The sequence below is a fragment of the Mytilus galloprovincialis genome, chromosome 9 (genome assembly GCF_965363235.1).
Source record: "Mytilus galloprovincialis chromosome 9, xbMytGall1.hap1.1, whole genome shotgun sequence".
Classification (NCBI taxonomy): Eukaryota; Metazoa; Mollusca; class Bivalvia; order Mytilida; family Mytilidae; genus Mytilus; species Mytilus galloprovincialis.
This window is the reverse complement of record NC_134846.1, coordinates 28884426-28902337: the sequence shown is the minus strand read 5'-3', so window position 1 is coordinate 28902337 and position 17912 is coordinate 28884426. Positions and strand designations below refer to the sequence as shown.

At 30.2% G+C, this 17912-nt stretch overlaps 1 protein-coding gene across 2 annotated transcripts; it reads left to right on the top strand.

Annotated features, from left to right (window-relative positions):
- The first annotated feature begins 5527 nt into the window (after positions 1-5527).
- LOC143046721 (uncharacterized) lies at positions 5528-17912 on the top strand. 2 transcript variants are annotated; one of them, XM_076219817.1, is made up of 8 exons: positions 5528-5652; positions 9598-9709; positions 10980-11038; positions 11680-11770; positions 12291-12349; positions 13139-13154; positions 13859-13981; positions 17636-17749. In XM_076219817.1, the coding sequence occupies exons 1-8, from the start codon at positions 5605-5607 to the stop codon at positions 17638-17640; spliced, it is 513 nt and encodes a 170-aa protein (XP_076075932.1). In that variant the 5' UTR covers positions 5528-5604; the 3' UTR covers positions 17641-17749. The 2 variants fall into 2 exon arrangements, with proteins under 2 accessions (XP_076075932.1, XP_076075933.1); XM_076219818.1 differs by lacking the exon at positions 13139-13154 and having other exon boundaries at positions 12291-12353; positions 17636-17912.

The window sequence follows — 17912 nt, the reverse complement described above, 5'->3', positions numbered from 1 at the left end:
ATTTAAGTTCCCCTGAATTTGGCAATGTTAGCAGTGGAACATGTAAAGTCTTAACCATATGTGTAGCTGGAGAAGAAGAGACCGGAGACCTCAAGGCTTCCTTAAATTCGAAAAGGAATAGTCTTGGGTTAAATCCTTATTATGAGGAGAATATCTATACAGCAGGCTCTTTTGAAAGCTTTTGCAATCTTTTTTATACAAGTTTGAATTTCTTTTGCAAATATGTAAGACTCAACTAAAAAAAATGTGTATTGTTATCTGATTAATGTCATTAATGTGATTAATGACACTGAAGGATGTTATTTGATAGATTTACAATATTTTGTTGATTTGCGGATTCAGTGGGCCAAAAAGTTGCTTCTTAACAACTTATTATATACAGAGTTTTCAACAATGCTGTTCTTTCTCTTATTTCGATCAACTGTATTCACAAATTGTAAGTGAGTAAGTAAGTAAATGATTAACTATAGTGCCATGTGTAGTATAAATACTTTTGCTTATTATTAATATAAGAAGATTATTTTGTACACCTGACTTATATATATATATTTTAAAACTAAATGTTCGTATTTTTGATTTAAGCAATTATGAACTTTTTGCTAGTTTTAAAGAAGATCCATCCAACTACAAAAAATAAATTTTGGACATTTGGGGGGGGGGGGGGGGATAATGTCATCAAATTAACAAATGTTATCATAAATGCAATTTTTGTCAGTGTTCACTGATTGAAACAGCTAGTTTATAAAATCGTTGTAAGCTTTACAATATGGTGGGAAATATCTCTCATTTTCGATTGGCATATAATGAAGAAATTTTCATTTTTTGCCGCATTTTAAAAACTTCCTGTTTCATGCGTTTACATTTAGGTACCGTAGTATACCACAGAGAAATCGTGCAATAGCTTGTTTCTTGATGCTTATTTGGAAATTAAGGTTAGTCTCGTGCTTATTTTTTTCTATATCGCAATAAAAGTCATAAGGAGAGAAATGACCAATACAATCGTTTTCACAATATTCGATAATTTTATTTTTTTAAATTGTTCCATATTGTATACATTTTCATTTCATAGCAACTGTTCGTGTCGACTTTGTGAAAACTGTTCTTTATCTGAGAGATCCATTAACCTCAATGATCAAAGTTCCAAAGTGAAAAACCTTTTCGTGAATCTATCATTGTCCATTTTTACAAGGAAATTGTACCTGCTGACCATACATCATATTACAGTTCGATGTAACCATCCTAGTTCACAGGTTAGAGAGAGAAAATTAATGCCTATCTTTGTAATTCCAAAAAGTATCTAACAGCAAGTTTTTTTGGAGCTTCAATCGAGTGGTATGTTATAAATTCCAAAGTAGCGACTCAATATTTGATAACTGGGACTACGCACGATTTGCAAGGGGTTTCAAATGTTTTAAATTCCCAATAATTGAATTTAGATTTTTTTTTTATATAATCCCTCTCGACGTGCCCGTATTCCAGCAACAACAAGATCCTTTTCAACATTAACATTAACGCTTGAATATGTGTATGTAAATCTCTAATTGCAGTAGCTAAATCTTTGACAAATAAAGCAAATAAAGAACGCAATAAAATATTCCTTTGGCTGATCCCCAATGAATACTGGGAATAAATTGTGCGATGCTTATAAACACAAATACAGGATTCTATTTTAATATATAAACTTACGATGAAAGAAGGGTTTTAACCAGTTCATAAATGATAATTAAAAAACATCATACATAAACTTTAAAATTTAATAGCATTGGAGAAGCTTAAACAAAATGTTCAAATAGCGATTCCTAACAGAGAGCGATTATGTCATTTAAACAATTTTGCTTCTTCAATTGGTGCTTGTGTATCAGTTTTAGAAATGAGAATTATACCAGTAATTTCCTTGAATGTTCCAAGTTAAATTAATAATCTTGTGAAACATATATGTCTCTATTAGGCCGTTTGAAAAAAAATGCACTTAGTTATTTTGAAAAAGATGACAAAATATTCTGAAAGTCTAGACAGGTTTATGTGACTTTTTTGTACAACATTATGTTACCACGCCCAAAATTAAGCAATAAACTATTTGTTGTTGATATGCAGTCACCGAATAAAAAAATTTCCACATCAAATGATAATAATTTAGAATAACTGAACTGATAACTTATTTTTATCGTTTCTTAAAAAAATTGATTTCAAGCCATTGTTTCATTGCATTTGTGCTTCTGTTGATAAATATTCCTATATGTGAGAAAAGAAACATATGTTTCCTTTTCAAACGTGAAATAATGATGTTTTCACATGGGCGGTAACTGAATCGACCAGATTTTGAAAACTTTAATTCCTGAAGTTTTATCTACTTAGAAGAAGCAAGTATTTTTGTCTATTTTTTCCCGTATGTGGTCGATTCAGATATCCGTGATTAGTATTTGTTTTATCTTTATTGGCTTTATTGTATCTTGTAAAAGAGATTAATATTTAACGAAATTACTTAATCTAAATTTTCTTTTTATGTCGTTAATGGCTATAAAGCATTGAAAAACAAAATATTAAATTCGGGATAGATATTTGCAGCCGTAAGAACTAAAGGGGGAGGGAGGGTCGGCAGAAGGAGACGACTGTAAATAAATTAAAATTTCTGGTCTTCCACAAATATCATTTAAATCAAAGTTTTGAGTAGATTTCATGAAACCCACCGCTATGGCTACATTGTTTAGTTTTATCTTTTAGTCTGCACATTGACCCTTATTTAAAATTAATGTACTGTATTTTATTTCCTTGCTGAAATTATCCTGCATGCGAACTTGTACTTGGACAAAATATCATAATCGGCACTAGAAAGTCAAGCTATTTTGATTTTCTGTTTATGATTGATTTGGCGTACATATACCGGATAAGTCGGGTGTTGGAGTTGGTGTTGTCTTTTTATTCGATTAATATTTGTGATAATTCTGTTTTTACTTTCATGTGTAATTGTATTTTTGCTATTTCCAATCTCTGCGTTGTTTCTATTTAAATACATCATAGATCCTATGATTAAAATTTTGAACGCTCGAATAGAAAAAGAGTTTGAAATGACAAATAAAATGCGAAGTTGAAGAACATAGAGGACCCAACATTCCAAAATTTTGGCCGGATACACCTAAGGAACCATCTGTCATGATGTTTTATATCATCAGATTTCATGTCCATATTCTAAAGAAATAAGAATTTCAAACTCACATATTCCCAGGGTATGAAAGCCTTAGTGTTAGGGACCGTTAATTTATAATTATGACCATATCAAAGATAATGATTATCAACAGTAAAAAGTTAACTTCTAGACTGAAGATACCTTCTGATTGGTAAATAAACTCATTATAGGTACCAGGAGTGAAATTTTGGACGCCAGAGCCACATATCGTCTTCAAAAGACTCCTCAGTGACGCTCAAATATATATTAGTTTGAAAGCCAAATAAAGTTCGAAGTTGGAGAGCATTGAGAACTCAAGATTCATAAAAAAATTACCAAATACATCTAAGGTTATGAATCTGTCCCGAACTTTGATATCCACGATTTTCATGTCTATATTCTAAAGAAATAATGATTTGAAGCTCACATATTTAATCATGTATTACAGAGACATTATTTCCATGTACTGATGGACTTCAAATGGTTAGAATAAAACAATTGTGATATAACAGTGGTAGTGGATATATTTCAATATTGGATTTCAAAACTAAATTCTACTGGTGTCACTTATAAAAGTTTTTCGGTTGAGTTCCATACTTTTGTTTTACATTTTTTTGGATGATGTTAATTACATTAAATATTTTCTTTTATACAAAATGCTTTAATTCAGCGATTCTATGTTTTGAAGAAACATATATTGTTTTTCCATTTTATTGATAGTATTCTAAAAAAAGTTAACATTTTAGTGTTTTTAATTATAAAAAAAGAAACAATATGTTACATCAGTTTCTTCAAAAGAAAATCAATTTGAAATATATCATATAAACAACAGTGTGCACTTTCTACATATATTTTGATTGGTATCTTATAAACCAACAAGAATATACAAACATGGTGCATGTACACTTTTCTTCCTGATCACGTACTCTTCACTTATTTTTTTAACCATAAACAATTATAATAACAGTAAAACTTTTGCTATTTAAGTGTGAATTCACATTAATGTAAGACGTGTCACGGTACTTTTCTATCCCAAATTCATGTATTTAGTTTTGATGTTATTTTGTTATTCTCATCGGATTTTGTCTAATGCTTAGTTCGTTTCTGTGTGTGTTACATTTTAATGCTGCGTCGTCGTTCTCCTCTTGTATTTGATGCGTTTCCCTCGGTTTTGGTTTGTGACCCGGAATTGTTTTTTTCTATCGATTTATGAGTTTTGAACATCGGTATACTACTGTTGACTTTATTTGCTGTTCAAGTAGTTAAGCAAATAATTCTTTGAGGCCACGTGTCTTAATAGTTGTTTCTTTTTTATCCCTTTTCTTAACAAAGATGCCAATAAGCTATACCTAACCTGTATCCCAAAGTTTCATCATTACAAGCTACGGATAGAAACATAATCACAATGATAGATACAGCTTGCATCTATCCTAATGCGCTTGGAAACTGAAATCATTCTGACCTATTCAGGTCAACTTAAGATATAATATTTATTTTTCATATTCGATTTTTAAATGTTGAAGTTCTTTTACCACAGCTAATCAATCTAAAACGCCTGTAGCTTATTATGAATATGCATTGCAGCATAACAAATAAGAATATTCTAGCAAATCGATCAGTTTGCCAAATTGAGGTACCACTAAAATAAGGGGAAAAAAAACAACTAACGAACTTAAGAAATGTTACAAAATATGATGATTAGTTTGTTAACCTTACAATTATCAAATTTGGTATGGATTGATAATAAATATTTATACCGATTAATTGTAATATTTATAGATTATCGTTGATCATCTCAACGAGATTGATTTTCTCGCTTGAGCCAGGACGGCGAAATCGATAAAGGCACTGTTTATCGCTATTTTACCTATGACGACGATGTCAATTTCATGGGAATTTCGTTAGCAACGCCACGTGCCTGCTTAGTTTCTAGCGATAATTTTCCATCTCAAATGAGTAGCATGATATGAAAAATTATCACAAAATAAGATCAAAGGAAAAATGCACAAAATAGCGATAAAACATATTCTAATTTAACTTCTAGTCTGAACTAAAAATTTATATAAGGAAATTAAAAAGATTCATATGTGCAATATGAAAGTTAAACTAAAATGTAAAACTAATCTGAATTATCAATTTTAGTTTCACGATGATGAATTAACACCAGCTTTTTTGTAGAAGAAATAATTGCCGAATTAAAACTTGTATTTTTTTTCAAACAATTGTAAATTCAAGATTTGATTCACAGTATTTGTTTCATTTTTCAGCATATTTGTTGCAAAAAATATTTATGCCTTTTGTTCAACTGTAAAACAATGACGTGTTTAACGTGGGCTGTAATAAAATCGATAGACTTTAGTTAGGCTACATTTCAAAAAGTTAAAAACGTGCGGTTATCACTATTGAGAAGACGCTTGTAATTTCAGTCTAACTCAGTTGTCATGTGGTCGATTTGGATAGTTGCGCTTAGTTTGATTCATTGCGGATATGTAAGTCTTAACTTATATTTATATATATAGACGTGGAGATCAAATAATAATATCAGAACATTCAACGGTGTTAGACTATATATTATATCTCTTACTTGTCCATTTAAACTTTGAGACTTTGGACTCGAAAACTACATCGCGTGGTCTCAGCGTTCTTGAATTCAGATATCTTGACCAATCAGAACGACACAAACAGTTCAATTAAATTTAATACCTTATCTTAAATATGCCAATTTTGAAATGGAAGTTATTTAATGTCTTACCCCTTTCATCTTGATGGGATAACTTGGTTTAATACGTTACTTTAAGTACTTTCATTTCAGATATACTCATTTTAAACAAGAGGTCTTCATAATAATTTATAAGTTTAACTTGTCCTTCAAAATATAGGTATACGGAGTCGAATATCTCGCTCGGGTGAAATCCAGTTACCAGTATGCCATAACTGAAATCATTATGTAAAGTTGTTAATTGTTTACATTTGGATTGATATCTTTAAAGAAAATTCAATTTCTTCTTTATCACAGATGTCAGCATTATGTTGGTTTTTTAAAATTTCTAATTAAGTTGCATACTAGTATCACCTTATTAAAATTAAACACTATGTGTAATAGAAGATATTCTTAGAATTGAGCTGCACGATCTCCACCAAAAACTAGGAATGAATACGGTTCAAACCATTATTATGTCCTATCTGTACTGCACTGATAGACATTTTCTCCATAATCTTATACCGAATTCGAAACTGTGACCGATACCTCCGATTTCTTGATTTATCATCAATAGGAACATCTAGACACCAACATTAAAAATCGAGCGGAGTATGAATCAAACCCGGTAGGATTTTATGACTAAAAAGAAATTATAGTCCATTTGATAACAGTCTGAATAAATGATGGAATTGGAAACTTAATTTCTTTTTTATATCTTAATTGATCACATAGTAATAATAGACAAATATGAGTAGAAGTAAGCAAACTCACGAACATAAATAATTCGTGTTTTTTATATGAGCTATTTTATTTTAGAAGGAAAAACCAGTTTCTTTACAAGCATTCGTATTTGTTCATAATATAAAAACAGACGTCAGGATCTTTACGATCAAAAGAAACTGATAGCAATTTGATACATGAATAAATGTCTGAAGGAATTGAAAACTTAGTTTTTATTATTAATTTCTTAATTGGTCAATGAGGAACTATAAACATATATGACAAGTACGAAATAAAACGTACGGAAGTAATTTGTGTATTGAACGTTTCTCCATTTTTATATAAATTAGACTGTTGTCTTTCCCTTTTGAATGGTTGAACACTAGTCATTTTAGGGGGGGGGGGGTCTTTATAACTTGCGGTGTAAGAAAAGGCTCTGTGTTGAAGACAGTACTATGACCAATAATGGATTACTTTACAAATTGTGACTTGGATTGGATTTGTCTCATTGGCACTCATACCGCATCTTCTTATATCTATTTATATTATATCTCGTCTCACTCTTTTTTAATGTAGACCACACTTGATGAGTATTTTATTTGACGAAAATATTTCACTTCCCATACTATAAACAAATATGTATTTATTTCGCAAAAATCCTTCCGTACTCCCCCTTTGTTCGTTTTATTGTATCAAAGGTTAAATTTTTTCGTTCAGTTTACACTTAAACTTCTTAAGCTCTAATTCCACATATTGACAATTTTATGTTTAGGGAGTCTTGGATTCTTTTGACAGCTTCAGACATACTAATTTTTAACTTATTTCAGTTGGTTTTTTTTACAGTGTTATTTCATCCCCCTACTAGCTATATGAGGCATAAAACAGAAATAAATTTGGAAGGGGTATGAAAAAATGCTACCTATACACTGGCCCAAGTTGGAACAATATTTAAAGACAATGACTTTCGGATCATAAGAACAAATAAAAATATTGGTCTATGAATTAGTAATGCCTTAATTATTATTAGACATGAGACAATATCCGATCCGTTTTTATGAGAAGATATATTAAGAAACGTTTTTTGAAAACGAGCTACCATCAATCACCCCTAGTAATACTATTTACAAGCGAAAACTATTGTTATTCATAATATTTCATGGTGCTTTGTTCTATTGTATGAAGTTAACTTTTTCTTCCTTTTTTCTGCTTTCATTGATTGAATTATAAATCAGATGTTTACTTTTAATGTAGATTCTTTTATGTCCTCTATGTCTTCACAAATAATTTAAATAAAATAACATGCTGAATATACAATATTACATTATTTTGTTGATTTAATTCGTAAATTTAATATGTACAAACATGGTACATAATATAGACTTTGCTTCCTGGTTGTGTAATTGTGTCATCTGTTTAACTTAAATCGATATACAGTTATGTCAACATTGTTTGATATAATATATACATGTACATAAGTATAATTTTCTGAAGATAAATGTCTTTCTTTGTTAGAAAAGCGGCATAATAGAAAAACCTCGACAATTGACTCGTGGTAGTATTTCAACTGATTGTTTAAATAAACTCATCATAGATACCAGGACTAAATTTTGTACATACGCCAGACGCGCGTTTCGTCTACAAAAGACTCATCAGTGACGCTCGAATCCAAAAAAGTTAAAAAGGCGAAATAAAGTACTAAGTTGAAGAGCATTGAGGACCAAAATTCCTAAAAGTTTTGCCAAATACAGCTAAGGTCATCTATGCCTGAGGTATAAAAGCCTTAGTATTTCAAAAATTAAAAATTTTGTAAACAGGTAATTTGTAAATATAACCATATCAATGATAATTCATGTCAGCACAAAAAAAAGTGACTACTGGGCTGGTGATACCCTCGGTCAGCCAGCTTATAAGATCTTGACTAACAAAATATATCCACATGTAGGACCTGCTACCAAAATTGATTGTGTTATGTTGTCATGTCATTTAAAAAATAATACTGTTATTTTTATTTGTTATGGGTTTTGGATATATCTTCCTTCTGTCGTCAGAAATTATCAGTGAGCATATCTCTCTATATATATATCTTTTGTTGTTAAAATTACTCGATCCCATTACCATGTTAACTTTAATATTCGTAAGTTGTTTCTTTGAAACGAATTTATGTTTCAAAGACGTATTGATTTAAGTTTGCTATTCAATATGTAACTAATTTGGCCAATTTACAATAGAAAAAGGATTTTCATATTCAAATGACAAGTTCAAAGTAGTTACAATTATTTAAGAAATAATTTGACAATGGCATGCTCTATATATGATTATAAGAAACTGTAGTATGACTGCCAAAAGGCAACTCTCCACCTGAATCCAAATGAATTAGAAAGTAACAAATGTATGGCCTTCGACACTGAGCAAAACCCATATGGAATAGTATTGACAATAACAAATGTTATACATCTCAAACGGGAAACTGACGACCGGTTTTTATGTGCAAAATAATAATAACCTATGCTCAGCATCTGAGATCAACCCCAGTTTTTGGTGGGGTTCATGTTGCTTCGTCTTAAGTTTTCTATGTTGTGGCATGTGTCTATTATTTGTCTGTTTGTTTTTCATTTTTAGCCATGGTGTTGTAAGTTTATTTTTCGATCTATGAGTTTGACTATCCCATTGGTATCTTTCCCCTCCCTTTTTTTTAACATGGGCAGGCAATATAATTGTCAATATCTATAAACCAAGCGTTACCAAAAATGAAAATGCAAAAAACGGATGACATAAAGAATTAATATGATTCTTATTGGGATATCAGAACTTTTATTTACCGCGAAGCGAACCTATGAAATATGTTCACAAAGCAAAAAAGATGACTTGATGAAGTAAAAATCACATTCTTAGTCTTTAAAAGTATGCAAATACATCAGAACTAATATTAAGTGCCCTTAAAGCAAAAGAATGGATTCATATTAGAATAATATATTTATACAGACTACTAATGATACTTACAAATTTACTTCAGACTCAGACTATTAAACGTGGTGTCTGTCCGCCTTTATTGGACCAACCAATTGGTTTTTGTTTATCAGCTTTATTCACTCAATCTTGCTATGGAGACGATGCCAATTGTCCAGGTTTGTATTATATCATGCCATGCACAGAAAGAAAACTAAGAAGCCCATTTCAGAATTAAAAGAAAATAATGGAATTTTTTTTCTTCAAATAAATGTATTGCTAATCAATATAATAACTAAGTACAAATATAAAAAAAATATCAAATAATCAGAAAAAGCACTAACAATCCCACATAAGCATAAACACGTAAATTTCATTTGTTTCAAAGAAGTTGATAAATTTGAGGGACACGCTTCCAAGTTTTTAATAGAAATCATAAATGAATAGTGTTAAAGAACAGTTTACAAAACACAACGCAGGAAAAAAAAAAGAAACAAAAGATTTAAAATAAAAAGGAAGCACTCTTGACTAATAGCTTACATTTATACAGAATTGGCTTGTTCCAGTGGTGCATAAAACCAGTAGAACATTGAAGAGAGATTTGAGGAATTTATTCTTAGAGGAACATTTCACACCACAATTTTTAACCAAATTCTCTTAGCCCGCTCTCCTTTAGAAATTATTGATAGCAGTGTATGTTAATTTGGTTTTTATCTTAATTGCGTGAATCCCACAGGGAATATGTCTTCAATTGGAGGTATTATGTACGCTAAAAGCTAATCCAAATAATTCAGAAACTATTTGTTTCTGCTCTATAAAGAATATTTAGGAGTAGGATAGATATATAACGTGGAGGAATTAAATTGTTTGGGTTAGGTCAAAGAAACTGATCTAAGATGTCAGACCACCAATTCAATCATTCCAATTTAGAACATAAATGTAGCCCTACTCCACAATAAAAGTATCTCTAGTGATGTCCCTTACAAACAGATTTGCAGAAATGAATGTTTTGGTGAAAGAGGAATATATTTTGACAATTTTTAGCCAAAACTATTCTTTGTTTTAAGATTTGAATACACAATCCACATCAACGACGTTGAAATTAAAAATCTAAATGTCAATCCCTATCTGGAAATTCATAACAATGACTTAGCAAATATATATAAACAAGTTTAATAAAAACAAATTGTTCAATAAATTGACCGTTGTAAATTGCAGCGTTCTTAGGCTCACGATCGCATTTCCATTTATTAAAGAAAACAACTTCCGCGCTTCATATACAAAGATTATTTTTGGTTATACAATGCTTTCCATCTATGAACTTAAAAAATATTGAATAAGGAGGAGTTAACTATATCTATTATGTGTTTTCCTTTTGATATCATTTTAGTATAATGAGACTGAATATAACTGATATGTAAATTGAAAAATTTCTTTTATTATTTGTAGGGGATGAAAAATGCTGCCCAACGGAATGTAGATCGAAAACTTGTAAAAAACCTCTATTGGTAATACCTTTCTACTTAAATAATTTAACATGTTTTTAATTTCCTTATTTTCACAATACGCTAGGCAAAATGAATAGTGGGGAATGCTTAACATATCGACTCACCCGGTTTTGCTCCTTTTCCAGTTCATGCAATACCCTCATTTTTGTTAGGTGTTTATTTGTCTTTTTTTTATCAGTTTACGAAATGTGAACATCGGTAAACTATTGTCACATGAATATAACTGAATTTGAAAATGACAACTCCTGTATTTGTTGTTGGAAGATATAAAATATAAAATAATGTGGTATCTGTTACTCTTTCACAAAATGCATTGTGTTTAAAAACTGTCATTCAGCAAAAATGCTATGAAAGAGAGGCGAAAGATACAAGAGGGACATTAAAACTCATTGAACATGTATGGTATACATTTATGTACTTGTTTGGAGTAAATTTTTGATGATCAGAAGTAATGTACTTTTCTTATTTATATTTTTTTTTTCAAATACATTCATAAATAAATTTGATTAGCAAGCGAGAACGATAAGAACACATAAAAAATGCTACTCTTTCGTATATAATTATAAAATGAGGGTATTTGTTCCGAAGTTTAGATTTTTTATTCCAACAAAAAAATCATCTTTTTTCTTCGATTCGTAAAGACAAATCTAGATATACCTGGATGTCCAGTTGACAACCGTATTTGCAAGCGATATCAACAGCTCTGTAACTCTGAAAAGGACTGTAAGGATGGTAAATATATATTTCTTTTTATTCTTTCTGACAAAATACACAAAAAAGTATAATCATTTATATGCTACTGCAAGTTTCTACAGTCTTAAATTAGTAGTGATGATTATTTTAACAGCCATGATATAGTCAGGAAGAGTTAATGATTGCCATTATGTTCTGCTACTTATGCCAGCTAATATCTATAGTACTAAAGGAATAGACCGATTTCATTGAGCCACAACTCCTCTGAAACCATACAAAGTCGGAAATATTTGTAATGACGTATACATGTAGTGTTTTGTACTTCATAAATTTGTCATTGAAACAATATTTAATGTGTGTATACGATTGAGCTTGTTATTGAGTAAACATGCATTTTGTATTTTAGAATACGAAGAGCAATAAAAACCGTTCATTTTATAGTGATTATATTGTTTCGATGGCACATGTTGCATATCTATCTGATCAAGTATGGAAAGTTTTTTATTTGAATCATAAACTTGCACGCTGTGTAATACGTGTAAACTAATTTCGTCTACAGGCTTCATATGCTGTTTTAATCCTTCCTGTGGAACCTCTTGCAAAGAGAAAGTAAAAAAGGTTAGTTGCCTTGTCGATTTTATTTACATAGATAAATGGTGTAAAAAATTGTAAAATTACTATTTTTTACCAAAATGAAATTGGCAAATATTGTTCTTTGATTAACATAGATGTTTGTCTAACCTTTTATTAATTTTAATTAGGTAAATTTATTTATAATTTTGTTAAATACCATACTTATTTGGCAAAACCTTTAACCACCCAATGAACATTCAATAATTCAAAATCAAAAATTGGGAAAACACAACTTTGAATTTTATGATTTTATTTCTTTTTTAACTGTATTGTGTAAGATATGTATGTAAAAGAAGTTCAGTTCTAAATAAAATAAGTATGTGTTCTTGGCGAAATAAAGGGTATAGTATATAATTTTTGTAGCAATTTTAACAACAAGAAACAAATATTCATTGACACATCAATAAATACATTTGTTTTATTATAATAAGGCTTACTATGCTTACCATTATAATGGTAAATATAAATAACTTAAGATTACCCGACTGATTTTTATTATTTGTCTCTGGTAGCCCTACAAAAAAGTATACCATAAATTATTATTTTTAAAATCAAATTGAAATCATATATAATGTAGGACAGTAGCATAGCTGTGTTTGTTTTCCTCTTCATTTTTTTAATCTGTTCATTCTTTTTATAACACAAAAATTACACACCCCAATATGAATGAAATGTACATCACACAATGCTTCAGTATTTGCATTCTATACAAACATGGTTATAGTTATGATAACCATGCTATATAATTTGCATAAAATTTTATATTTTTAACAGATCGGGTCTTTATCAGGTAAGGTTAACAGTTATCAACAGATTTATGGAGAGAAAAATACTACACAGGCATTTTTAAATTTTGAAACGTATATTTCATGAAAAAGGGATATGAATCTAATACAAACGGTTGTTTCAAATTAGATAATGGAAATGTAACAGCGGAGCCAAAATAGCAACTTCCCTTGCATTGAAACGTAAATTTGATAAGAGCATAACGTGAACTTTTGTATCAATGGAACTGCGAAAACTGCGGAAAGTGATTACAAGTCAATACAACAGCATCACAACAACACAGAAAGACAACCAGAGGTCTTTATTCGGTTTTCAACATCAGGGAACTATAAAGTAGTTCAAGCTCTAAATCGCAGAATCAGAAAAAATTTCAACAAATGGAAATTATCAAAGATGTATAATTGACAACAACATGAAATTATCTGCTGTTATAAGTTATATAATCATAGCCTTAAAAAATCGTAAACTAATGAAGTAAATATTAATGAGCTTATTTGAAGTTGCGCGTTAACTGGTAAACTGTTTTACTTCACGGATTTGTAAACATACGCCATATGAATATTGTAAGTTTCTTATCAACGAAAAAACTATAATTTTGTTTTCTTATCACCCACAAAGATTTTTTTGTATCACGTAATGGGTTTTATTTAGTAGTAGTTAATTTGAAAGCATCACTCATGATACATTAATTTTCTGCCTTATATTAAGCGTGTACTACGGGATCTCCATTGTTGGGAATAAATTGCGCTAGATCACCCGACAGACAAGATTGTCCGGAAGGATATTGGTGTAAAATTGATCCATTAGATCGTTTTGCTATTTGCTGTCCAGGTATGCTTTTTATTATTAAACTAGTCATCGACATTCAAGTACTGTTCCAAATTGAACATTTATTATTGATATCTTAAAATGTTATTTTTTAAATCTCAGTTTAATGGCATTGTAATGCAATTGACTGGCAATCCATCATTTAATGTATACACACGGTATAACATATGCATTTTTCAAATTGAAATCCTTTCTGTCAGAAACGCATAAACTAAATAATTGACTCGTTAGTCGAAAATATTAATAACCGTTGATTTGCCGCTGTTTAATTTCAAGCGGCAAATATTACAGTTATATAGTAAGATTGGTATTTGTATAATTTTTGATAATGTTAAAGTACACTACATCTCTCACTGGTATCGAAACAATTAAACTTCAGTCTGCAACAGTTCTTGTTTGATAAATAAATTAGTTGACGAATAATAAACATCAAACATTAATCACTGTGTCTAAACCACACCGGCAAAATTTGTTCGGACTCAATGGTATCTAACATCCGGCACAATGACGGAACATTAATAGACAGAAGAAAGCTAGGTTTCTCCTTATTTTCTTATTTTTTTTATGATATCGAAGAATATATATACATATACAACTATTTTCTATTGTGATATGCAATATTTTCTACAACCGTTCTATATTAACGGAGAAATAAGTAAAAATGCATGTCAAAATGACGAATTGAGTGAACCTTGCCTCGAAATTGTTTAATTTCTCGTTAACTTGTTCACATTGTACGGAAAGAATGGTACGAGAAGATAGATACTGACACGGAGATTGCAAAACTTGTTTTTATGAACATCTCACTACTTGTATTTCTGAGTATGAAACGAAAGAAATGGGTCATGTCAAAATGGAACTGGCCGGTTTCGTCAATGTGTGCCACCCGGTTTGGTCTTAGATTTCACAATGCATAACCCGGTTTGGTCAAATAAAAAAAAATCATAATCGCATTGCATTATAATTGATAATTTAACTTCAGTGTTAAAAAGGAGTTTTGTGACCGGGTAGTTGGAAAACAAGTTCTTTCACAGGACAACGGCTTATTATTTATATGATTAGTCTCAGATTCAAATAAAAAATAAGCAAACACTAGAATTCCTACTCTTATAGAACACAAATAATTTTAATTTTATTTTGCATTCAAAAATTTTTAACAGCAGAATACATATAAATGAAGGTTATAACGCAAATTGAGGTTAAAGCTCTCAAATATGCGTTTTCTATATGAATTATGGAAAATATGATAAGACAAATGTATATATGCATGCATAATCGACATGGAAAATGAATGTTTATAGGAAGAAAAGGATTACAACTACCATGCATCAAAGGTGGGATCGGGGGAGGGGTGCAATATATACGTCTTCTAGATTCGCCACTTATATCATAAAGTGTATACCGAATTAAAATATTGTAAGAAATAAGAAAACAGGGACACCCGCGAAATCGGATTATGTGAGTATGATTATGTTTATTATAAACATTCTCATTGATATTTTTAAACAAGCGACATTAATTGATTCGAATTCATAGCGTTTTGAACTACATGTATTTGTATAAAGCTGCATATGTCAAAAGTAAGAAGGTTTGACTGTAACATATACAAGTATGAAACACAGATCTAACGATTTTTTTCCCTATTTGTCATATGTCCATTGCCCTTGCCCTTTACCTCATTTTTATATTATTTTTCCTTCGGCCACAGACCTTCACCATAAATTGAATTGCGACCATTTAAGCATTTGTGACATGTCAGTGCGTACACTTAAATATAAATAATATGTCTTATTTGTTTTATTGAAAAAAACGCCAGTGAAGCTATGTCCGATCCGGTTCGTGAAATTTGAAATTTTCAGTTGTTACACATTTTTTTTAAATTCAAGAACGGTGTAATTTTGTTTGGAATTCTTTAATTTAATTTTTTTCAATAATAAAATAATAGATAGAAATTATTATTTTCAAACATATATATAAAAGTCATATAGTAAAAATGACTTAGGAAGTCAAGAAGATATACAAATAAATCGACTTGGTCGATATCCTAATAAAACTTTTGACCTTTAATTAAGAGGTTTTTTTTCATTTCATTGCGTTTTTACACGCCCGTCAAAATTTTGACAGGACGTATTATTGTATACATCCGTCCGTCCGTCTGTTCTTCCTTCCATCCGTGCGTTATTCCATCTATCAGTTATTCTGTCCGTCCGGCCGTCCGTCTATCTTTCCGTCAAGCGTAAACATGTCGCACCGTAACTTGAGAACAGCTTATCTAGTTTTCATGAAACTTAACAAAGTTATTTCTTGAAATGGTCAAACGATCTATAAACCTTTTAGTGAAAATCAAATAAAATCTTATTTAGTTACAGAACTTTGTAAGTAAAACAGGAGTGTGTTATTTTTTTAACATGTCGCGCCATATCTCAAAACGATTTATCATTATTGCATCAAACTTTACACACTTCTTAGTAATATAAATCTTAACTTCTGCATACTTTTTGGTGATGTTTTAAATTTTGTTTATTAAGCGTTATTTAGGGTTTTTTTTTGTAAAAAAAAGGGGGGTCACATATTGCGATGTATCTCAAAACCTATATAATAAATATCATAATGTTAATGTTAAAAAAATAATTAGATATCAGCTGAGACTACTATAACACATGTTATAGTAGTCTCAGATATCAGTGTTTGCTAATGAGTATTTATATTCCATTTAAAATTAGTTTGAAGATCAGTGAAATAACGGATACGTCTTTTATTAGGAAAATGTGTAGTACTATAATTACCTATGTAAATAAATGTAAACACGCCAAGTTTACTTTATAATAAATATATATCTAAATTCTTTCGTAAGACAATGTTCAGATCCGTGTTAACGTTGCTTTTCATAAATGTTTGGTTTTAAAAAAATATAAAAAACCGGGTGATATATATAGACGAAACCGGGTGATTGTTAGTAAACAACAATGACGAAACCGGTGTATTTTAATTTGACACGACCCATTTCTTTCGTTCCATACACAGAAATACAAGTATTGAGATGCTCATAATGACTAGTTTTGCAATCTCCTTGTCAGTATCTATCTTCCCGTATCTTTCTTTCCGTACAATGTGAACAAGTTAACGAGAAATTAAACAATTTCGAGGCAAGGTTCACTCAATTCGTCATTTTGACATGCATTTTTACTTATTTCTTCGTTAATATAGAACGGTTGTAGAAAATATTGCATATCACAATAGAAAATAGTTGTATATGTATATATATTCTTCGATATCATTAAAAAATAAGAAAATAAGGAGAAACCTAGCTTTCTTCTGTCTATTGATGTTCCGTCATTGTGCCGGATGCTAGATACCATCAAGTCCGATCAAATTTTGCCGGTGTGGTTTAGACACAGTGTTAATGTTACAAGCATAAACAAAACATGATAAGAAATAAATCGTTGTAACTTCTAACACGCGGAAACGATTTTTCACTTCGAACGGTATAATGCAAAAAAAATTTCAGTCTAATCTGTCTTAATATTACTCATGATTGTAACGTGCTAAGTGGGTATGTAATAATCTATGTACCCAAAATGAATTTCAATTTGTTTATCATCTTTGAATAGTCCAGGGTGGCAAACAAAACCTTTAAAAATTTCTTTTTATTTTTAGAATGAAGAGTGTCTTCCATACTGCATATTTGACTTGTGCTATCTCAATTTGAAATACCAGTACATTTTTGTTCCTGAACAGTGCTTCCTGTTATTGGAAGGATATTTTTGAGGACTTTATTTCCATGCAATAAAATATTACCGTTTCTTTCTGAGAAATTATATTTTTAAAAGATAATAAAACATAGAAATTGTTAATACCTCATCTGAATTGTTTTAATCGAAATGATACAATGTTAACAAAGTGTTATTTGAAAATAAATGACTTATTAAATGTA